The 25,296-nt window shown below is 46.2% G+C and overlaps 1 protein-coding gene and 1 pseudogene across 1 annotated transcript; one reads left to right on the top strand and one right to left on the bottom strand.

Annotated features, from left to right (window-relative positions):
* The first annotated feature begins 244 nt into the window (after window positions 1-244).
* LOC148700176 (uncharacterized) lies at window positions 245-1,405 on the top strand (annotated as a pseudogene).
* An 8,275-nt stretch (window positions 1,406-9,680) lies between these two features.
* Window positions 9,681-11,166, bottom strand: LOC103697603 (uncharacterized). Its single transcript, XM_008779508.6, has one exon. The coding sequence runs from the start codon at window positions 10,883-10,885 to the stop codon at window positions 9,899-9,901; it is 987 nt and encodes a 328-aa protein (XP_008777730.4). The 5' UTR covers window positions 10,886-11,166; the 3' UTR covers window positions 9,681-9,898.
* Window positions 11,167-25,296: the final 14,130 nt, after the last annotated feature.

Raw genomic sequence — 25,296 nt, 5'->3', positions numbered from 1 at the left:
GGAAGAAGAAGGAGGCTAATTTTCTTGTATTCATTCATTAAAAAAAAATAAACAAATGCATGCCCTATATATATATAGGGCCACAACATAACAAATAAGTCCCAACGAAGAAAACAATTCGAAAAAGGTCCTCAAAAGACAATATGCAAATTAATCCTACCCACATAAAATAAATAAATAATAAAAATAACATCAATCAATCCAGCCACAACGAAAGTGGCTGGACCATCCTCCTGCGACAACTATGATCCCGCAAAATAATCAGTCCTGTACTCGTGTCCGCACCAAATTGAAAGTCAAATATGGTTTAAAGGCTTTTAGATATATTCTTGTTGAGGAGCTGGTGTCTATATTTTTGATCATTCTAGGACATGGGTTTGGGAATAGGATGCTTCAAGAAAAAATTTAATATTTTGGAGAAACAGTTAGTAGATATTTCACCCATATTTTAAATGCAATTTTAAGAATGTCCAAGAATATCATTAGCCCGGTTGATAAAGAGTTCAAAAATATTCTAAGTAAAATCCGCGACGATAGTCGTTGGTAGCCTTATTTTAAGGACTACATTGGAGCAATTGATGGCACCCATATACCAGTAAAAATTTCTCCATCCAAACAAGTACATATATTGACCGAAAAGGGATTCCTACACAAAATGTTATAGCATGTTGTGATTTTGACATACGTTTTACTTTTGTTTGTGCTGGATGGGAGGATACTGCTCATGATACTCATTTTTTTTAGATGTTATACGCAGAGAAGAGCTCCAATTTTCACACCCACCTAGAGGTATGCATTTTAATTAAATATATTATAATGTAGACATATGCATATTAATTAGATATTTTATGATCGTAGGTATACTTTTTTAACTTTCATGCATAGTGTAAAATACTAACTCATATATATATATAGCTAAATATTATTTGGTGGATGCAGGATATTCTCACATGTCGGGATATATGGGGCCATACAAAGGGGAGAGGTTTTATTTATCAAATTTTCGACGTGAAAATTAACCAAGAGGTATGCATGAAATCTTTAATCATGCACATTCCTCCCTGAGATGCACTATTGAGAAGACATTCGAAATGCTGGAAAAATAGATGGAGAATGTTGAGTACCATGCCCAACTTTTCTCATCATAAACAAGTCCAAAATGTGGTGGCTTTTATGGCTATTCATAATTTTATTAGAAATTATGTAATCAAAGATTTGGAGTTTCAGCCTTATGATGATAATGAGGATCTACTCCCTTCTGATTGTTTAGAAATTAATGAACCGTAGGAAGAACTGAGTGCAGAGCAAAGCCAAATATTGGGTAACTGTGAGATGGATATTCTACATGATCATATTGCTTCTCAACTTATAGCTCGTTGATTTCTTTTCTTTATGAAATTATTGAGGAGCTGGTTGTTTTATTTTGTATTTGAGCAAACATGAATGATGCTTTTTGTATTTTTGTTGCTACTACATCAATAATATAAAAAAGTATAAACAAGGTAAAGTTAACTGTGTGCAAGCCTTGATCAACTGTGTGCCAATATATATTATGTGTGTACCAAGCTAGATTAATTGTGTTCAATTTTTATTTAACTGTGTACCAAGCTTACGTAACTGTATGCTACGAAGACTAAACTGTGTGTTAGAAAGACTTAACTGTGTGCCAGGCTATATAAAGTGTATTCCAAAACTAATTAAACTATGTACATAGAACATGCTAAATAGTTTCTCATCTATAGGATTCTCATCTAAAAATTTAGTAATTGTTTAATCAATTTTATCACCTAGCTATATAATTTTTTAGAGAGATAAATGGTTATCAGGAGAGTGAAAAATTAATTTACACTAATAATTATATATTTTATACCTTGATTATTATATTATACTATAAATATAATATTATATTACATTATATCATAGTACATTAATATGTTATGTTAAATAATTTAATATTATGTTATATTATGAGAAATTAATTTACGCTAATAATTATAATTTTTTTATACCTCTATTATTGTATTATACTATAAATATAATAATATATTACATTATATCATAATACATTAATATGTTATGTTAAATAATTTAATATTATGTTATATTATGAGAAATTAATTTACGCTAATAATTATAATATTTAATAACTTTATTATTATATTATACTATAAGTATAATATTATATTACATTATATCATAATACATTGATATGTTATATTAAATAATTTAATATTATATTAAATTATTATGTTATAGTATACAATGTTATATTACTATATTATAATAATATTATATTACATTATAGTAATATTATACTATATCATATATTTATATATTAATACATGTTATATTTTATTATGCTCTGTTGTATAATATTGTGCAATATCCTTTATAGTAATTTTATCATTCAAAAGTACTTTCTCATTTTGTTTACCAAATACATGTTAAAATGCCACAGTTCTTTAGAAATGTAGCTACCAAATAGCAAACAGCTTTTTATAAAAGCTCTACTTCCAAAAACTCTACTGCCAACAGCTCCCTCAAATAGGGCCTTAGTTGAGTTGTCAGGAAGCTAGACAAATTAAATGCTTTTAGGTCATTGACCCTTTATTCCCAAGCAGTTTTATTGAATGAGGGTATCTTCTAATTTTATTTGGGTATTTAACATGTCCTTATTAGCCATTATGACATATTTTTCTGGGTATAGATTATGATCTATACACACAGGGAGATAGAGAGTGTGAGATGATTCTTTAATTTGAGAGTCCATTCCATAGATTATGATCCATAACATCCTAAATATCTAAAACCGAAGAGCTCGTTTGTTTATGCATAAATAGTATTAATAGCTTGGGGCAATGCTTTGATTTGATTCATAGTTCAAAAGCATCCAAACCAGTTGAATTTTGGTTTGTTCATGAAATTAAATAATGAAACAATATGAAACCTTAAGATTTTTTTGACATGTACAACAAGATAGATAATTAAAAATATTAAGAATTTGGGGAAAAATATGAAAAAAAAATAAGGAAGAATTAGTGTAGGAGAGAGTCCATTGAGGTAACTTTTAAGTACCCATATATCTTGGCAAGGATGTAACCAAAACACATGAAAATAATTTGGTGTGCCTTAGTAAAGCTTAGGAGCATGTTGCGTGCAGATTAACCTATCGAAATCATCATTCTTAACAAATTCTCAACTCAAGTTATATAGGCTAGGTCAGGTGCAGGTAGAATGTTGAACTTAAACCTAGCAATATGTGTGAGGATTTGTATGGATGTATCTTTAGTTTTATATTGGTTGTGCACTGGAGAAATCTTGAGTACTTATATAGAGACAAGTAACCCACATTATACCTTTAGTCTAGCCCTTTTGGATGAGATTCTGGGTCATTACAATTAATATTTGAGCGGACCCCACCTATGCCTCATATAGGCTAGGAGACATTCAACATGTGCTCTTTTTGAGCTGACTGTGCTGATCATGATATTTGTGATTGGATTTGGAACCTTAGCTTGGTGAGAATGCTAGTGCTTAAATGGGGGAGCATATGCAGGTATGTGTTTAGTCCCATATTGGTTGTGTACAGGTGATATCTTGTGGCTTACTCATGGTCGTTACCCATGGAACAATTGCCTGCTATTCCAATGTCATGATGATTGGAATAATAAAATAAATAGTAGTTGTATGTGTGCATGTGCTAGTGTACTGCAAAAAAGAAAAAAGAAGGTAAGTGCTTGGTTAGTGTCATCTTTATGATGCTTTTGTATATGTACAATGTTTTTTTTTTCTGTGCTATTCCCTTTGATATGTTCCTACAGCTTTAGAGAGATCTCAGTTCTCTGAGATTGATACTGAATGCATAAGCTGGAAAGACAGTTGACATGCATCACTGTCCACAATGAAAGGTGCCACATAAATTGTCAATTATGGTTGGCCTTTTTCGTTGAACAAGTAACTAAACTTCCCATAAGGAAATGATTCATGCCTTGTTCTTGCTCAAATGCCGAATCAGTGAAAGTATTGATGCCTATCAGTGCATGTTTCGATTTTGTTGCTGATTCCAGATCTTGTGTTCTAAACAAATCAACAGATGAATGCTCTGCTTTCAACTAAATCACCGATCCAGAAGTTACTATGCTTTCATTGGTGAAAGCACTCATGCTTGTCGGAGCCTAGCCAGTGACTTTGGTGCCATTAATAACTATCTTAATCGGTATTCGGGCTAAACAATAGTAATGTTGAGAAAATAAACTTAATAAATGTCTTTTGGGAGGTTTATGAAAATATGAAGGGTCACCTTGATAGTAGTGGTTCATGAATTTGGGTTTTGAATGTGCATTCATTTGGGTTTTCAACATGCATTTAGGTGGTTTATATATTTGGGTTTTTAATATGCATTCATTTGGATTTTCAATGTGCATTTAGGTGGTTCATGTATTTGTGGTTTCAATGTGTATTCATTTGGGTTTTCAATGTGCATTTAGGTGGTCCATATATTTTGGCTTTCAATTTGTACCTAGGAGTCCTATAAATTCTATGTAAGTCTTATGGTTTTTTGTAAGAGGAATGAGCCCAAGTGAATAAAATTTTGAAGTATTTCACCTCTTCATTCTTTCCTTATGAGAGAAATATTTCTTCCTATACTCGAACAAACTGGTATCAGAGCTCCAATTTCTTGATTCTGAAGATGGCTTATTCTACCTTTCCATTTCAATTTTCTCACCTTACAAAAGAGAATTATGAGAATTGGTGCATTCGTATGAAGGCTTTGCTTGGATCACAAGATGTATGTGAGATCGTATATAGAGGCTATGTGGAGCCTCTTGAAGAAGCTACGACGAGTCCTGCTCAAAAGGAGGCTCTGCAGAAAATGCGGAAGAAGGACCAACAATCTCTCACTCTCATCCATTAATGTTTGGATGAAGTCATGTTTGAGAGAGTGGCTAATGCGACTACTGCTAAGCAAGCATGGAAGATCTTACAAAACTCCTTTTAAGGAGTTGATAAAGTGAAGAAAGTGCGCCTTCAAATGTTACGAGGACATTTTGAAGGTATATGAATGCAAGAATTCGGGTCTATTGCGGATTTCTTTTCGAGGGGATTGGCCATAGTGAATCAAATGAAGAGGTATGGAGAAAGATTGAAAGATGTCCGGGTCATTAAAAAGATTCTTCGCTCGTTGCATTCGAAGTTTGATTACATCGTCGTAGCCATTGAGGAGTCCAAAGATTTGGAGACTATGACGGTTGATCAACCTATGGGTTTGTTACAAGTCCATGAAGAGAGAGTCAACAAGAAGAAGGAGGAGCCAATCAAGCAAGTTTTAGCCACCAAGCTCTTGGTGAAGGAGAAGGAAGGGGAGCGTGAGAAAAGTCAAGGAGGAAGAGGACGTGGACATGGACAAGGTCGAGGGAGAGGAGGAAGAGGAAGAGAAAGAGGCAGACAAGGCAATCAAAACACCAATAATGAAGAAAGGTGGCATTCCTCAAGAGGACGTGGTAGAGAAAACTACACAAGGCAAAATGATAAGTCCAATGTTTGGTGTTACAATTGCCAAAAGAATGGGCATTATGCTCGAGAGTGTTGGAGCTCCCCAAGCAATATTGTAGAGAAGGCCAATTATGTAGAAAATGAGGAAGCGGAGGCCACTTTGTTGCTAGCTTACAAAGGAGAAAAAAGAAGCAAGAAAGATTTGTGGTATCTTGATAATGCCGCAAGCAATCACATATGTGGAGATTGACAAATCAGTGATCGGATTTGTCACTTTTGGAGATAACTCTAAAGTTCCAATTGAAGGCAAATGTACGATTTTAATTCGTATGAAAAATGGTGGTCATCAATTTATGAGTAATGTTTATTATGTTCTAAGTATAAAAAGTAACATTTTGAGTTTGGGACAACTTTTAGAGAAGAACTACGAGGCTCATATGAAAAATCGTAGCCTCTTACTTCAAGATGATCGGAAGAATGTGACTACTAAGGTGCCCATGACAAAGAATAGAATATTTTTGCTTGATATCCAAACTGATGTTGCTAAATGTCTCAAGACTTGCATGAAAGATTCTTCTTGGCTTTGGCATTTGATGCTTGGGCATATGAATTTTGGAGGCTTGAAGTTGTTGGCTCAAAAAGGGATGTTGAAGGGCTTGCCGTCTATTGACCAACCAGATCAATTATGTGAAGGGTGTGTTGTTGGCAAATAATTCTAAAAGAGCTTTCCAAGAGAAGCTACTTCAAGAGCAAGTGAGCCACTTCAACTTGTTCATGCCAATGTCTGTAGACTAATCAAGCCTTCTTCATTTGGTAACAATCGGTATTTTTTTCTTTTTATTGATGATTTTAGTAAAAAAACTTGGGTTCATTTTTTGAAAGAAAAATCTGAAGTGTTTGGTGCTTTTAAAAAATTTAAAGCACTTGTTGAAAAGAAAAGTGGCTATTGTATTAAAGCCTTGAGAATGGATAGAGGGGGCGAGTTTACTTCTAACGAGTTTAATGAGTTTTGTGAAGCAAATGGCATTTGACGGTTCTTGACCGTTCCAAGATCTCCACAATAAAATGGTGTTGTAGAAAGAAAGAATAGGAGCATTCTCAATATGGCTCGAAGCATGTTGAAGACAAAGAAGATGCCAAAAGAATTTTGGACGGAAGTGGTTGATTGTGCGGTGTACTTATCCAACCGGTGTCTAACAAGAAGCCTATGAGACAAAACTCCCCAAGTAGCATGGAGTAGAAGAAAGCCAAGTATTTTCCATCAAAAAGTTTTTGGGAGCATTGGCTATCTTCATGTACCCGATCAAGAGAGGTCCAAGATTGATGATAAAAGCAAGAAGCACATCTTCATTGGGTATCATAATGTTCCAAAGGCTACAAGCTCTACAATCTAAGTATTGGCAAGACGACTATTAGTAGAAATGTGGAGTTCGATGAAGAAGATTTATGGGATTGGAGTAATGAAGATAAGGAGAAGTAATGATTTCTTTCCATTCTTTAATGAGGAGGAGCAAGGAAGTGAAGTTCAAGAGCCCACAACACCTCCTGTTACACCATCTTCATCTTCATCTTCATTTTCAGCAAAACCAAGTTCAAGGCCAGAAAAAATGAGAAGACTAAGTGAAATATATGAGGTAACAGAGAATCAAAATGATCTAACTCTTTTTTGTCACTTTGCTGATTGTGAGCCCATAGTTTTTGAAGAAGTAGTAAAAGATGAGAAGTGGAGAATTGCTATGGATGAGTAGATCAAGTTGATTGAGAAGAACTTTTGGGAGTTAGCAACCATGCCGGAAGGTCAAAAGCCCATTGGTGTGAAGTGGGTTTTCAAAGAAAAGAAGAATGTTAAGGGTGAAGTACAGAGATACAAGGCAAGATTGGAAGCTAAGGGATATAGTCAACATCCCAGAATTGACTATGATGAAGTGTTTGCTCCCGTTGCACGGTTGGAGACCATCTGAGTGATAATCTCACTTGCCGCTCAAAAGAAGTGAAAGATTTATCAAATGACATTCTTGAGGAAGAGGTCTATGTTGAACAACCTTTGGGCTATGTAATTAAAGGCCATGAAGACAAAGTGTTGAACTTGAAGAAAGCCTTGTATGGTTTAAAGCAAGCGCCAAAGGCTTAGAATAGTTGGATTGAAAAGTATTTTCAAGAGAATGGGTTTACCAAGTGCCCACATGAGAATGCTCTCTATGCTAAGGTGCGTGAAAATGGAGACATTTTATTTGTTTGCTTATATGTTGATGATTTAATTTTTACGGGCAGTAATACAAGTATGTTTGGAGAGTTTAAGCAAGCTATGATGAGAGAGTTTGAAATGACGGATATTGGTCTCACATCTTATTATCTTGGCATTGAGATCAAGCAAATGGAAGATGAAATTTTTATTTCTCAAGCAGGTTTTGCCAAGGAGATCCTTAAGAAGTTCAAAATGGAAGATTGTCAATTCGTGAGCACTCCGGTAGAATGTGGAGTCAAATTGTCTAAGCATGAAGAAGGAGAGAAGGTAGACTCTACAACCTTCAAGAGTCTAGTTGGAATTTTGAGATACCTAACTTATACAAGACCGGACACATTTCAAAGTAGAGAAACGAATTCTTCGTTATATCAAAGGTACAATTATTTTTAGCTTGCTTTATACATTTTTTAATGAATTTAAGCTTGCGGGCTATAGTAATAGTGATTGGGCCGGAGATATGGATGACCGGAAGAGCACTACTGGCTTTGTTTTCTACTTGAGGCATACGGCTTTTACTTGGAGTTCGAAGAAGCAACCAATTGTGATACTTTCAACATGTGAAGCTGAATATATTGCCGCTGCATCTTGTGTTTGTCATGCCGTATGGTTAAGAAGATTGTTGAAGGAGTTATAAATTCCACAAGAGGAGGCTATGGAGATTTTTATTGACAACAAGTCCGCCATTGCATTGGCGAAGAATTCAGTTTTTCATGATAGAAGCAAGCATATAGATACGAGATATCATTTCCTTAGAGATTGCATTGCGAAGAATGAAGTGCAAATGAAGTATGTGAAGACCCATGATCAAGTTACGGATATTTTTATGAAACCTCTCAAGTATGACACTTTTAGCAAGTTGAGGATGATGCTTGGAGTTACCAGGAATTAAGTTTAAAGGGGGATGTTGAGAAAATAAACTTAATAAATGTCTTTTGGGAGGTTTATGAAAATATTAAGGGTCACCTTGATAGTAGTGATTCATAAATTTGGGGGTTGAATGTGTATTCATTTTGGTTTTCAATATGCATTTAGGTGGTTTATATATTTGGGTTTTTAATGTGTATTCATTTGGGTTTCCAATGTGCATTTAGGTGGTCCAAATATTTTGGCTTTCAATTTGTACCTAGGAGTCCTATAAATTCTATGTAAGCCTTATAGTTTTTTGTAAGAGGGATGAGCCAAAGTGAATAAAATTTTGAAGTATTTCACCTCTTCATTCTTTTCTTTCTAGAGAAATATTTTTTCCTATACTCCAACAAGTAAAACATAGAATCGCCCATTTACACCAAAAAAAAAAAAAGAAAAAAAAAAGATGCTGATTGCTGACTCTTTTTCTGATCCTTCGGAATGCCTGGGCAGTAGTAGGATTAAAAGCAGGCTCAAGTTTGACATTGTGAGTGATTCCTTTGTAGCTGCCACTCCTGGCAATTAGAATGGCACTTTGGCATCTTCAGATGCTCCAGCCAACTTGAACTTTCCCATGAAATGTGAGCAACCTGATCTCTGACTAGCCCTTGGACTGCTTCCCATGTATGCAGTCTCTTACGACCCACCATAACCGTTCACAGGTTTTCTTGTAGAGAGTTTAATTTTTATTTGTATACGAGTATATGAGTATATGAAATAGGGCTTTAGGTGAGCAGCACACACGGTGGAACAAATAATTCAGCTGCCCTGTGATTTTTCAGTTGCTATATTCGTTATAATTTTCACACACACATATATATATATATACTAATCTAAATAAAAATGTCCTCATTGCTTTGATCCAAAAGAAAAAAAAAATCGTCATCGCTTCTTTAACATATACCTTGGGTGCGTTTCTGCTTGTATGGAATCTTGTTGAATGCTCTGTTGATGTCAAGGAGCTTAAGCATTTATGTTTCATTTCAATTCCTTTATCTAAACTTGGTGTGTTTAATCCTTGAAGAAGCCTATGATATCATCCAACAGAATCACTGGTTTATATATTTAGGAAATACGATTTCACACAAGCAGTACAAATTAAAAATAGCCATCAAGGCAACTTGATCTTGGGCACGTAAATAATAATAATGAGGGGATGAGGGGCCATGGAGAAGTTGGCAGTAGCGGCAGCAGCAGAAGGGCTCCTGATATTCTTTTTAAGGTGAAATGACAACTGTTGCCGTAGGAGGGGCCTCATTGGGGAGGTGGATGAGCCTTGCTCTTGGGGTTGCGGTGGCTACTGAGGGCGATGTGCACGCCGGGGCTGCGATAGGAATAGGTGCTGTTGAAGACGATGGAATTGTTGACGCCCTGCACGTTGCCGTTCACCAGAGAGGTTATGGGCTTCGCCTTTGCTGCTGCTCTGGCTCCGTTCTTGTCACTGGATTTTCCATCGTCAGTCGCAGAATCACTCGCCTGGCCTCTTTTGGGGAGGCTGGCATTGCTCTTCTGCTGCTGCTGCTTTCTGCTGTAAAGAGGACCCAGATCCATGGAGGCCCCCATGTTGTCTCCTGCAATGGTAATCATTCTCATGTCACCCTCATCTTTCTTCTTGGCTTCCCTCTTAGGGGAAGGAGGGGGGGCTCTCGTGTCAGCCTGAGATGTGCCACGCTTCGGCTCGCCGTTGCGGGCATTCTTGTATGGCTCTCCTTTGTCGTTGTTGGTGGTGCTCTTTGGCTGGGCTTCTGGTATGGTCTTCAGTTCAGGCTCTGGACTCGGTTTTAGAGTGCGGTCACCAGAGTCGTACCTAGGGGACGGGGAGGGTATTGGGGAGGGAGACTTGACCTTGGGAGACTGGGGAGGAGGGGATCGGGAGGTTTTTATGGGCCTGAGGGGTGGTGGAGGCGAGGATGGTTGTTTGGGTGGCACGCCAGACGGCGATGCAGGCTCTGTTGATTCCGCTTGCGGAGGAGTTACGGAGGGTTGGGCTGCCGCCGCCGGCGGCGGTGGCGGCGGCGGTGGTGTGGGCTCACGCGGAGGCTGGGGCTGGGCTGGTGATGGTGGTCTTGGTGCCTGTGGCTGTGGTTGCACCGGTGGGGGCTGAGACTGTGGCGGAAGTACTGCACCAGGTTGCCTTACGAGGGGAGTCTGGACAGGTTGAAGCGGCGCTGTCGACTCCCTTAGGACCTGGGACGCCAGCCGGAACCAGGGTCGACGGCCGGTGGGGGGCTGGTTTGCCATCGCAACCCACTTGGATAACTCCTGTGGAGCAAAGTTGGCAGGGAATGTGGGGAACGGGAGGCTGCCGAGTCCCTATTTGTAGTAGGTGGGCAGCCATGGTTTGGCTAGCCACCTGAGCTGATGCAGTGTGAGGGAGACGAGATGGACAACAATTAACAAAAGGCAAGGCAAAGAATCAGATGCCCACAAAGAGAGAAAGGGTGAAGACACAGATGTAAATGGGGGAGGAAGAATGGTATCCAATCCCAAGGAAATGAACAGCCGGAAAACAAGGATCATTTCGGACTAGCTGCATAACTTCTATTTGGCACGATGGATGGAAGAGAAACGAGACAAATACCAGCAAAAACAAGCAACAGAAACACGGCATCCAGAATCGACGAACCAAATTTGCGGCAGAAGATTTATGGAGGTCTACACCCAAATTTCTTTCCGCCGTTCATTTGGGACGTTGCCTTGTGGCCCACAGAGTTGAGCCTCGGACTTTGCTTCCATCGGGTAGATGCGGATGCCGTGTCGCTTTCGGCTTGCTGACGGGCTGGAGTCGTCAGAATTTCCAGGTTCTTGAACTTTAGCGGCGCGTGAAAGGAATGGGCCAAACCTGAAACGCGGCATCTCTATTCATCGACGTTCAAGGGTCATTTTGGAGTGCAAGCACATGATGACCCACACACCCTGCAAGTAATTACCTGCTTCTTGGCCCATCCACCATTAGGAATGGGGCAATTTTATGCTCATACACCAAATAGCCAGTCACAGCTATTTATTTATTTCTACAATAATGCATCTAGATAAATATTTAATGAATGAGATCTACAGAAATAAGTAGCTGTAATTGACGGCATACACAGTCAGGTGTACGCCAAAAAAACAGACTTGGTTTATATTGTTGGCAGATTGGAAACTACTTCTTCTAATAATTTTGTCAAGTTTGGTCAGTAATTAAACTATAATTGGTAGGATGTCAACGTGTCACGATATGATCCTGATTTATATTGTTTTGGGTCAAGTCATTGGGTCGAAGCGCAATTGCAAACCCGAGCTAACGGTACGTATTCTATTCTATCAAATTTACATCTGCATGTAGGCCTTTATGTACATGCTGATGTCAGCTAATGGTTTATGTATGAATTCAACGCAACTTCTAGTTTAATTAGAAGGCTCATTTAGGGTATTAGGCCTAATAGCAAAACTCAAGCCTACCTATGTAATATATTGGCCATTTTTCCAATTATATCTCGTAGTTTGTTTCATGAACCAAGATGCCAATTATGCAAGTGCGGAGCGCTCACAAGCAGTTTGGAATGGCAGTTTTCCCTTTGATCTTGCCTCTTTAGTTAGAATGGATGCTCATAGTAGCTTTCATAAGATTATAATTAAGACTGCAAATGAGTCGGATTGATCCGTGACCCGACCTAGCCCAACCCACTTAGATCCGATTCGACCCGATTTAAATGATCCGTAGGGCCGGATTGAGCTCTAAAATTAGACCTGTTCCATTTTTTCGGGTCGGATCTAGGTTTATTAAATTCTGATCCGACCCAACCCGACCCGACCTATAAATACTAAAATCAGATTTTCCTTTCTCTATGCAGATCAGATCCCCCTTTAATTGTTCCTTCGTACTTATATTTGTCACAGGTAATTGCATGCAGCTTGAAGGCTTCCTAAAGCACACATTCCCTCACTTTATCAAAAAATGAAGGAGCTTCCAGATTGGCAGAGATGGTGGAATGGTCATGGCCCAAGCCAACGATGCCCAACTCATAGTGGTGGGTAATTGGTACTAAAGCAAGATATGGTTGTCGCTGCTGTCCATGGCTTGTTCTGTGCCAGGACCAAACCTCATCTGGGAGGGGTATGCTTGTATTATAGAAAATACATGGCATAGAGCATGCAAAAAACTATACAGTATGGTGCAGACACTAGTGCCAGGTCAGCCGGTCGCTACTGGATCCAGCCAGCTCAGCAGGTCCCACCCGATTCAGCCAACCAGATTTTATTTAGGATCGATTTATTTTAGTTGGGTTTATTTTATGTTGATTGGGTTTATTTGCATATTGTCATTTGGGTTTATTTGCATATTGTCATTTTAGGACCTTTTTGGGATTGTTTTATTTGTAGGGGTCTATTTGTTATTTTGTGACCTCACATATATGGGTCCATGCTCATGTTTAGGGTTTGATGAATGATGAATGAAAATTAGCCTCCTTGTCTTCTTCTTCCCTCTCATCTTCTCCTCCTCTTCTTCTTCCCCCTCCTCTTCTTTTCCCTTCCCTCTCCTTCCTCCAGTTGTCCTGCATCAGCTTTGGTATCAGAGCCAGGTTGGCTTTGCTCCTGCTGCTAAAGCCACGATCCAATTTCTGTTCTCCTCTCTCTCTCTCTCTCGGTTTTCACCCTCTGTTTCCTTTCTCTCAGCTCTCACACGAAGAACAATTTAAATACCTTCGTCGATTCGCCATGCACTCATCCCCTTGCTCACAACTCCTGATCCCACCCCCTCTCAGCTGACTCACACCACCACCCCGTAGGGAAGTAGGCCACACCTCCCTTCCTTTCTCTCGGTTCCTACCAGAACGGAAGGGGAAAATCCCCATCGCCGGATCCTGTCCACCCGTAGTTGCACCCACGCCCACTGCCGCCACTAGGTGCTGCCAACAGCGCCGAACCACCGTCAGTCGCCCATGCCACCGGTATCAGACCCCACGGAGTTGTCGCCAGCAAACTCGGGAATGCCGCCCTTCCGCGTCCGATCCCGCCTTCACCGTCACCAGCCCCTTCAACCGCGTCTGCCTTCACCACCACTCGCCATCCGTGATTCGCCCCCGGCCAAAGCCCGTGACCAGCTATCCCGTCGTCGCAGAGTCACGGCCAGGATTTCCGCTCCGCCCGCAAGCACTGCCGCGAAGAGCGGCATGCCCTCCCGAATCCGTCGGGAGGTTGAAGAAAAACAACATCACGGTTAAGATCCAAACCCGTTACCCATTTCTCTGTTAACCCAAATCCGGTAGCCTGGATAAAAGAAAAAAAAAAAGCTACGCACGTTACTTGCGCGTGATGGACCCTTAATGGGTTTTCGGAGTGGGTCACGCCCGATAACCCGGATCCTAACGGGTCTGAGTTGAAAAAAAATAGATAAAAAAGAAAAAAAAGAAAAAGAAAAAAAAAGAGAGAAAAAAGTGGGAAAAAAAGAGGAAAAAAAAACATATCGATCATTTTCTTCGTCCTCGACCTTCCCCCGGCGTCGCTTCGCCCGCCACCTCCGCCTCGCTGTTCTTCCTCCGCCATCATCGCCCGAGCGCCGCCTCCCCTTCGCCGCTCCGCCATTCCGTCTCCCGCTACCGCCGAGTCCTCCCTTAGGATCCCCTTCCTCCGCTCGCATGTAGCGTCGCCCTTCCTCCGCGGCCGTCCGCAGCGCCGCTCCACCCTCCGCGACTGCCCGCAACGCCACCCGCCCTCGCTGTCTCCGTCTCCAGCCACACCTGCCTCCGTCATCGCCATTCGAGCTCCACCTCCCCGTAGCACCGCTGCCGCCCCCGCCTCCTCTGTCGCCCTTGCTTCTGCCGGCCATCACCACCACCACCCCCATCCTCCAACTCCTTCGCTTCACACCAGGCCCTCGGGCCCATCACACCAAAACCCCCCCTCTTCTAATCCATCAGGCCCGCAGCCCTCCACCGACCGCATTACTCGGGCCCAAATTTTCAGGCCCACAGCCATCAAGCCCTTCACCAATTCCTTCTCCCCCCTTTTTCAATTTAAGGGCCCAACAGGCCTTTTCTTATACAAACCCACACCATCAGGCCTAGCAGGCCATCAGGCCAATTTCCTACTGACCGACCAATTAAATTGTCAAGTCTGCAAATTGCTGAAGTCAGATTCGATTCGCTAATTGAAGAGTCCATCAACTGCAACCGCGCTCCTGATCGTCGCCCCTGCCCAGGTTAGGTTTCTTCCCCTCTATTTTTGAAAATTCTATTTGCTTGTATAAATTTAGCATCAATTAACTCTTGAGTTCTCTATTGACATTCCTTCCTAAAAATAATAATAATAATAATAATAATAATAATAATAATAATAATATTCAACACACCCACTCCAGACAACACCAAAACCCTAGTTGTGGCTTATCTTTGCTATTAATTGTAGGGTACCTAATCATTGGAAATTCTTCGAGGCTCTGTGCAACCCTGCAACACACTGAAAACTAGTACTATATGACTGCAACTACTTGTCTAGATTTATTACGTAATTCTAAGCTGATTTCAATTGCTACAAGCTAGCTTTCGTTTATATTGAGCATATACTTTGTAATTTCAAATTACTTTCATGTATTAGGTCTACTTAGAAACCTCTATAGTTGGTAGGATCATACATATCTTCATTCATTTTATGCATCTACGTAGTGGTCGTGTCACATCTCATTTTGAGTCCCAACTAGACATGGATTCCAAAATTGGAGCTTTATTAAAAGCTATCCAAAAAACTAATGCCCAAGTCCAAGCCAATAATGCCCAAATTCATGACCTAACCACAATGTCCACCCATGTTAATGCCCAACTTGATTCAATTAAGGCTTCACTTTAGAGGGTTATTGAACCCAAGGAAGCTAGTGACTTCCATTTACCGAGTCTTGAAGGGGCCGAAACCCTAGAGCAAATTCTAGAACAACAAGGCTCTGTTCGGCAGGGCAATCTTGGTAATAGGTCAGTTCCAGGTCATCATCATGCCTACCTTCGCCCTAAAGAACCTGGTCCCTTCCCTAATATTGATAGAGGTTACTGACATAACGTAAAGCCCAGAGAATCTCGTGACCATGTTGAAGATGTGACGAAAGGCATCCGGGTTGAAGCCCCTACCTTTGATGGTCGCAATGACCCAAAGATATTTTCAGACTGGTTGCATGAAATGGACTACTTCTTTGAGTGGTATAATTTGTCTGAAGAGAACAAGGTTCAATTCATCAAAATGAAGCTCATTGGTCGAGCTAAACTTTTCTAGCAAAGTACCGAACATCTGTTAGCTAGGAGACATCAACATGAAATAACTGATTGGGTAGAGATGAAAGAGAAACTTAAAGAAAAATACCTACCCCTTAACTACCAAGACGATCTTCTTAACCGATGGAATACTAAGTCCACATTTGTAAGGCGCCCTAACACACGGAGTATGGTGCGGGCACCAGAATCCAGAAAAGACTCCAATCAATTTGTTGGGGGAATAAGATTTTCCCCCCCAATGACACGAATGCCCCCGAGAAGCCGCACAATTGCCGACCCTGGACAGCCGAAGTCGGCGTCCGACCTCGGAACGCCCGACCTCAAGGCATCCGACCTCGGGACCTCCGACCTAGGAAAACCCTGATGTTCAAAGTCTACCCTTATCAGCCATCTGCCACGGCCATACCCCTCTGAGGTCCGGCCGAGGACCATACCCTGACGCCCCTCCGGCATTTATTGCGCATGGCCACTGTAAACCTCCGGTTCACTCAACAATTAATGCGGATCTCCGGCTTACTCCACAATTAATGCGGATCTCCGGCTTACTCCACAATTAATGCGGATCTCCGGCTTACTCCACAATTAATGCTGATCTCCGGCTTACTCCACAATTAATGCGGATCTCCGGCTTACTCCACAATTAATGCGGATCTCCGGCTTACTCCACAATTAATACGCATGGCTCCTGTCATCTACGGATCCTCAGCTCTCCACGGCAAGCCAGCCCTGCAGAGTCTAGTCGACTATGATAAGTCTCTGATCTCGGCCATACCTCCGACGCCAATGCAATAATTCGTCTGGTAGCGTGCAAGCCCAGGTCGTACGACGACCTCACCGCCGACATCAACGCAATGATTCACCTGATCGTGCGCCGACCTGAACAACATGCCGAGCCGTACTACGGCCTCGCCCCGTTACATCACAGGTAAACGGACCCCCGCCTATAAAAGGGAACCTTGTCCCCTCAGGTGGGGAGGGGGGTTTGGGGGAAAAAATTACGCACCCTACAAACACTATTCTTCTCCTCTCTACACTATTTGCCCCCTCCCTGACTTGAGCGTCGGAGGGCCGGCGCCGAAAAACCCGGCCACCGGCTTGTCTGCAGGCACCCCAGACGGAGGACGCCGCCCGCCGACGGATCGCCGCCCCGCCGTGAGGACCTGCTGCTCCCTCTCTCCGACTACCCCAGACGGAGGACGCCGCCCGCCGACTGGTCGCCGCCCCGCCGTGGTGACCTCCCGCTACTCCCTCTCCTCGACCGAAGATTGCCCCCGGGTCCAATTTCCAGCAACAGTTGGCGCTAGAGGAAGGGCCCGAGTAGCGATCATGAAGTTGAGAAGTAAGGGAGCCTTCAACATCTCCCGGCGTCCCCCGCAAAGTCCTGGACGCTCCGTCCAGAATTCTCCAACTCCGGCTGACCCAGTTCCTCAGGTCCAGCCGGAACAGTTCAATGCCCTGGTACAGCAAGTCCAGGCCCTGGCCGCCGCCGTCCAAGGCTTACGGCGCGAGGAGACTTTACCAACGCTTCCCCCGCAGGCCCAGGTCCTGTCGGAATTTCCTCCCAACGGCCCGGTTCTCCCAGGCCAGAATTTGCATGGCTCCTCCAGAGCCAACAACGAAGAGCGGACTTCCCCCCAGAGAGAGCTACCGGGGAAAGATTTCAATAGAAGACCCCAGCCTTCTGAGGCTGAGTCAGCCCCGGACCGCCGTGAGCCGGCGCAAACCACTGCGACAATCCCGCGGGTGGGGGAGCTCGACAGAAAGGTTGAGCATTTGGAGCGCCAAATTGCAGCGCTCCACAGTAAGAAGGCGAGGCAGGAGGGAGACTTTGAGTTCACTACCAAGTCGCCCTTCTCCTGCCAGATCGAGGATGAGCCGGTTCCCGCAAGGTTAAAAATGCCTCAGGTGGAGCCCTACAGCGGAATCACCGACCCCCTCGACCATTTGGAGAGTTATCGGGCCCTCATGGCCCTACAAGGGTCCTCGGAGGCCATACTTTGCAAGGCCTTCCCAGCAACCCTCCGAGGGACCGCTCGGCTTTGGTTCTCTGGACTGAAGCCGAACACGGTATCCTCTTTTGAGCAACTCGGCAGGCAGTTCGCCACTAATTTTGCTGCCAGCCGACACCAATGATGGACGTCAGATTTCCTCTTGGACATCAAACAGAAGGAGGGGGAATCCCTTAAGGAGTACCTAGACCGCTTTACCGCCGCCACCTGGGAAGTTCGCGAGCTAGACCAGTCAATAGCCATGTCGGCTTTGAAGACTGGGGTTCGCTCCTACCGATTCCTCTTCTCCATCGAGAAGAGCTTCCCGGCCGACTTCACCGAGATGCTGGCCCGAGCCCGGAAGTACGCCAAAGAAGCAGAAGAAACGCCGCGAGGAACGCGGCCGACAAAGGAGTCGATCTCCCCGTCGAGAGAAGAATCTCCCCCGGCTGAGGAGCTCGCCCCGGCAGCAGGAACGACCTCAGCAGAGGACCCCTCCTCGACCGAGGTCTCCACCACGGCCTCGGACGTACACGGGGAGGTACGAGAACTACACGCCTGTCAATGCTCCCCGGGCCGAGATCCTGATGGAAATCGAGGGTCGGGACATCTTCCGACCTCCGCCTCCTATGCGAGAGACGGGAGTTTCCCGTAATCCCAGGAAGTACTGTCGCTTCCATCGGGACCGAGGGCACGACACGGAGGACTGCTTCCAGCTCCGGGACGAGATAGAAGCGCTCATCCGTCGGGGAGTACTCAACCGGTTCGTGAGGAACCGACGTGAGGAAAGGAGGCCGACGGAGAATGCCGTACCGACCGAAAATCCAGACGACAACAGGCCCATTGCCGGCACCATCAACATGATTGGAAGGGCCTCGGCAGGAACGGCCGCCGAGGGAGCACCCCCGAAGCGCCCCCGCGCTGATGAAGTCATCTCGTTCTCGGACGAGGACTTAGAAGGGGTTGAGACCCCTCACGATGACGCTGTGGTCATCTCTATGATTGTAAATAGGTTTGATGTAAAGCGTGTCCTAGTTGACAATAGAAGTTCAGCCAACATTTTGTATTATCATGCCTACCAAAAAATGGGGTGGCCAGAAGGACATCTCCGGAGAATTAATGCCCCACTGGTTGGGTTCACCGGAGATTCGGTCCCAGTTGAAGGGGAGGCCAGCTTCCTTGTCACAGTTGGCCTCGCTCCCCGGGAGAGCACGGTAAGGACGGACTTCCTTGTGGTCCGTCTGCCCTCAGTCTACAATGCCATCCTTGGACGGCCAGGGCTAAACGCCCTTCGAGCCGTGGTTTCAACCCGCCATCTGCTCATGCGATTCCCCACCGGCCAAGGAGTAGGCGAGGCCCGTGGAGACCAGCTGGTCGCCAAGCAATGCTACATGGCGGCCCACAGAGTAAAGCCACCAACCAAGGCGACGATTCAGCCAACGGGCCCCTCACTACCCATAGAAACCCTCGATGCGAGAGATACCCTCTGGAAGAAGCAAGTAGAGCCCGGTGAGCTTCTTGTCCAAATTCCACTACAAGAAAATTTTTCCGAGCTAACTGTGCAGGTCGGCTCCGGCCTTGGCGCCCGTGAGAGGGATCACCTCGTCAGCTTCCTACAGGATAATGCTGACGTCTTCACCTGGTCGCCTGCGGACGTGCCGGAAATCGACCCTGAGGTCGTGGTCCATCGACTCCAGGTGAAGCCGACCAGCAGACCAGTAAAGCAGAAGAAAAGGGGCTCCGCCCCGGAACGACAACGAGCTGCGGCCGAGGAGGTGGACAAACTCCTCGGAGCCGGCTTCATCCGGGAGGTCTCCTACCCGGACTGGCTCGCCAACGTAGTCCTCGTAAAGAAGGCCAATGGGAAATGGCGCATGTGCATGGACTACACTGACCTGAACAAGGCCTGCCCGAAAGACAGCTTCCCCCTCCCAAGCATCGACCAGCTCGTCGACTCCACCTCAGGGCATCAACTGCTAACTTTTATGAACGCCTTTTTAGGGTACAATCAAATCTGGATGGCGCCGGAAGACGAGGAGAAGACGGCCTTCATCACCGACAAGGGCACCTACTGCTACAAGGTGATGCCCTTCGGCCTGAAAAACGCTGGGGCCACCTATCAGAGATTGGTCAGCCAAATTTTCAAAGATCAGATCGGCCAAAATATGGAAGTCTACATGGACGACATGCTGGTGAAAAGCCGAGCGGCGGAGCACCATGTAGCTGACCTCAACGAGACGTTCTCCAAGCTCAGGAGATACCGAATGAAGCTCAACCCGGCGAAGTGCGTGTTCGGAGTCACCTCGGGCAAATTCCTGGGTTTCATAGTCACCCAATGTGGAATTGAAGCCAACCCTGAGAAAATTCGGGCGCTGCAAGAAATGGCGCCTCCGAAGACAGTTAAGGAGGTACAGCGGCTCGCAGGGCGAGTCGCCGCCTTGGGAAGGTTCGTCTCCCGGTCAGCTGAGTGCTGCCTCCCTTTCTTCAAGAGCCTCAAACGGCCGAAAGACTTCCGGTGGTCAGAAGAATGCCAGCGAGCCTTTGACGAGCTCCGGAACCTTCTGGCCTCTCCCCCGCTACTTACCAAGCCTCAGAAGGGCGAAGTCCTTTATTTATACCTGGCCGTCTCCCCAGTTGCAGTGAGCTCAGTCCTCGTCCGGGAAGAGGACAAGCTCCAAAAGCCGGTCTATTACACCAGCCGGGTCCTCAGGGATGCTGAGACCCGATACTCCAAGCTCGAGAAGACCATCTTCGCTCTCATCATCTCGGCTCGGAGACTCAGGCCGTACTTCCAAGCCCACACGATAGCTATACTGACCGACCAGCCCATGAAGCAAATATTGCAAAGGTCGGATTGTGCGTGGAGGATCGCCAAATAGACGGTCGAGCTCGAAGAATTTGACCTCGAATATCGGCCCAGGCCAGCTATCAAAGCTCAAATACTCGCCGATTTCATTGTGGAGTGCACCCTGCCGGACGACCCCAAGCTGCCATCCGAATCCATGGAGGAAGCACCAAGGCCGCCTTGGGTCCTGCATTCGGACGGGTCCTCAACTTCGGGGGGTAGCGGAGCCGGACTCATCCTCACCAGTCCAGACGGAGTGGTGGCCGAGCAAGCCCTGCGCCTCGAGTTCCCGGCCTCGAACAACGAGGCTGAGTACGAGGCTCTCATCGCCGGGCTCAAATTAGCAAAGGAATTGAAAGTGGAGGACCTAACGGCCTTCAGCGACTCCCAGCTGGTGGTGAACCAGATTCAAGGAGACTTCGAAGCTAAAGAGCCATCCATGCAAAAGTATCTCCAAAAGGTGCGGGAACTCACGTCTGCCCTGAACTCTTTCAGTATTCAGTATATTCCCAGAGCGAAAAATCTCAGGGCAGACCAGTTGTCCAAATTGGCGACCTCCCGCATGAGCGAGCTTCCCAAGGGAACAACGCTCGAGTATCTTCAGACCCCCAGCACGGAGGAGCCAGAACCTACCATGTGCATCGACTTTGAACCAAGCTGGATCGACGGGTTCGTCTGCTATCTCAAAGACAGGAACCTACCTCATGACGAGACGGAAGCTCGCCGAATCAAGCGCCAAGCCCCCCGGTATGTCTTGTACGAGAATAGACTTTATCGTCGATCATTTACTTCTCCCCTGCTCAGATGCCTCCGCCCCTCCGAGGCGGACTACGCCCTCCGAGAGGTCCATGAAGGAATCTGCGGAAATCACCTGGGGGGTCGGGCATTAGCCCATAAGATCCTGCGGCAAGGTATTACTGGCCCACACTCCAGAGGGATGCAACAGATTTCGTCCGCAAGTGCGACCGATGTCAACGGAACGCTAATATCCAGCGCCGACCTTCGGCCCTGCTAACCTCCATCATCGCCCCCTGGCCGTTTGCCCAATGGGGGATCGACATCCTGGGGCCCTTTCCCCTGGCCACCGGACAGAGAAAGTTCCTGGTCGTCTCCATCGACTACTTCACCAAATGGGTTGAAGCCGAACCTGTAGCCCGGATCACCGAACAAAAGATGCGGGACTTCGTGTGGAAGTCCATAATTTGCAGATTCGGGCTACCTCGTATCCTTATATCCGACAATGGTCGGCACTTTGACAATGTCCATTTCAGGAAATTTTGCTCTGAGCTCGGCATTGACCACCGCTTCACCTCGGTTGCCCATCCCCAGACAAACGGGAAGACTGAGGTAACTAACCGTACTATTTTGCAGGGACTCAAGGCTAGGCTTGATCGGTCTAAAGGACAGTGGGTCGAGGACTTGTACAATGTCCTTTGGGCGTACCGGACTACGTTCCGACTGCCCACGGGAGAGACCCCCTTCAACCTAGCATACGGCACTGAGGCCGTCATCCCGTTAGAGATCGGCCTGCCTTCTCCAAGGGTGGAGCATTATGACCCCGACACCAATTCCTCCCAGCTCAGGAGCAATTTGGACCTCGTCGAAGAGACACGAGAGGTCGCCTGGGTCCGTATGGCAAGATACCAACAGAGAACGGCCCAATACTACAACTCCAAAGTCAAGCCCAAGCTCTTCAAAGTAGGGGACCTCATCCTCAGGAGAGCCGAGGCTTCTCAGCCGACCGAGCAAGGAAAGCTCGCCCCGAATTGGGAAGGGCCATATCAAATCGCCCGAGTACAACGACCCAGAGCATACAAATTGAAGTCCCTAGAGGGGACCCTGATCCCGCGAAGCTGGAACTCCGAGAATCTACGAATGTACTACCAGTAAAACCCCGAGGGGTTCAAGACAATCAGGGCAATAGACTCAGCCTCTTTTCTGCAAATAATTCTCCAATCTTGAAAATCATAATTCTCTTCTAATGTTGGGTCGTCTGTGATCCCCAGATCCCCCGACCGAAATCAGGATGCCTCGAGGTTCGACCGTAAAGTCCCAAACTTCCTCGACCTCGGAAAGTATCGCAGGACGATGAAACATCGACTTGGCGCAAGATTCCCTCGACTAAGGTCGGGAGGCCCCGAGGGTCGACCGTAGAGCCCCAAACTCCCTCGACCTCGGAAAGCGTCGCAGGTCGATAGCGCGTGCCCAGACCCATCGACCTGACGAACGATCCCTCGACTAAGGTCGGGATGCCCCGAGGGTCGACCGTAGAGTCCCAAACTCCCTCGACCTCGGGAAGCGTCGCAGGTCGATAGCGCGTGCCCAGACCCATCGACCTGACGAACGATCCCTCGACTAAGGTCGGGATGCCCCGAGGGTCGACCGTAGAGTCCCAAACGCCCTCGACCTCGGGAAGCGTCGCAGGTCGATAGCGCGTGCCCAGACCCATCGACCTGACGAACGATCCCTCGACTAAGGTCGGGATGCCCCGAGGGTCGACCGTAGAGTTCCAAACTTCCTCGACCTCGGAAAGTGTCGCAGGTCGATAGGGCGTGCCCGAACCCATCGACCTAACGAACGATCCCTCGACTAAGGTCGGGATGCCCCGAGGGTCGACCGTAGAGTCCCAAACTCCCTCGACCTCGGGATGCACCGCAGGTCAGCAAAGCGTCCTCAAACCCGCCGACCTGACACAAGACTCCTCGACCAAGGTTGGGGCGCCCCGAGGTCCGACCGTAGGGTCTCAAGCTCCCTCGACCTCGGAAAGAGCTACGAATCAATAAAGCCTTCTCAGATCCTCTCAACTTCGGCGGGTGTCGTCGGGTCCGTGAGAAGCCCGAGTCCCCTAACAAGTCAAAAACGACTCCGAAAGCTGAAGAGGAAGGGAAACAACCCACTCCGCCACATGGAGTACAACTCTGGGAATGAAAAAGGTACATCCAACTCGACGTTCTCCTTGTCAAATTTTATCTACATGATGCTAGCGGAATCTCAGCCAAAATTGGAGCCTTATTTCGCCCAAAATCGGGCTACTCCAATGGGTCGGCTTAAGACCGATCTCCCGACGACATTATGCATGCTCCGCTCGTCAAATCTCCACAACTCGTACAAGTCTTCACAAATTAGGGCCCAACTCGGCCCCCATACCTAGACTCCAATGTCTAGCTGGGAAAATGATCCCGACTGCGGGCGTACCAGTCGAACACAAAGATGCCGAGGCAATCTTTGAAAGTTCCAGCCTTGCTCACCGAAATCTCGGCAGAGTCCGAGAATGATAACTATGAAAACCTTCGGCGATAATTCGACTATTAGCCCGCGCTCCCTACGAAGGACCCGGGAGTCGAGTTCGGAAACCCGACTAGATTCTCCGAATAGCGGCACGAACAGACCTAGCCCGGTCTTACTTGAAGGGCTAAGGCCCGACCCTGATGCCTTGGGAACCTAAAGGCCAGGCATGACAACTTCTGCGATTCTAAGATCCGAGTTATAGGACTTAGAGAAATTTTCTAGAAACCTAAGCTCGGAGCTCCCTTTGGTCAGAATGGCTGAAATCCGAGAAGGCCAAGATATAGCCCAGGAAAAAGGGCGACTTCGTTAAGCAGCTCGAAAACTAAAATACAAAGTTAGAAGTCGGAGGAACGATAGATTAAGGCTTTGGCCTCATTCACGACAAGAGATAAGGAAGAAGAACGAAGTAATAAAAGAGACCTTTCATTGATAAGGGGCCGGAAGGCTAATTACAAAATTGGAGGTCGGCCATTCAAAAGCCGACCTCGGATACGATGAAAAAAGAAAAAAAAAAATACGCCGAGTCTTAAGCGGCGGCAGCAACATCTGCGGGGTCGTCCACGGTGATGACCTCGGGACCGTCAGCCGGCACAGGCTCGGGGTCGGTGGCAGGGGCCTCGGGTGCCGCCTCCGGGACGCCGTCCGTCTCGGTCACCCTCGTCGAAGGCTCGGCGGGGTCATGTTCGTACAATCCTGCCTCGGATGTCAAAATGGCAGGAAGGTCTTCCGTGTCGGACCCGTAGCCCAGGTTCATCCTCGAACGGACCGTCGAAAGGTCGAACTGGGGGCAGAACCGGGCCATCTGCTGCCGAAAGTTCTCGAAACCCCGGAGAAACCCGTCCACCGTCTCCTCCTCGAGCATGTCGCGGAACTCCTGCGACCCCTTGAAGAGATCCACGGCGTTCTCGGCTCGCTCGAGTGCCCTCCTCTCCCGGGCCTCGAGCTGCTCGATTTTAAGGCGGGAGACTCCGCCTTCGTACTTGAGGCCCGCAACCTCGAACTGGACCTCCCCCAAGCGCGCCTCCGAAGCGCGCAAGGCCGACCTGGTCAGGGCGTGAGCAGCCCTTTCCTCCTCAAGCGCCTCCGCCATAGCAAGGCGCCCGGCCTCGGTGGCCTCCCCCCGAGCCTCGGACTCGGCCAACGCCGCCTCTAGCTCGGCGATTCTCTTCTTGGCCGGCTCCAACTGCCGGCCGAGCTGTCGGGCTTCCCCTTGACATCCTTGGGCGATAAATACCAAGGTGTCGAGCTCATGAATATGCTGCAAAGAAAGGAACAGAGAAGATCGTAAGT

Source organism: Phoenix dactylifera, chromosome 13, assembly GCF_051530095.1.
Source record: "Phoenix dactylifera cultivar Ajwa chromosome 13, Ajwa_hap1_PhDact_Kaust_v1.1, whole genome shotgun sequence".
In the NCBI taxonomy this organism is placed as follows: domain Eukaryota; kingdom Viridiplantae; phylum Streptophyta; class Magnoliopsida; order Arecales; family Arecaceae; genus Phoenix; species Phoenix dactylifera.
This window is presented reverse-complemented; position numbering and strand designations above follow the sequence as displayed.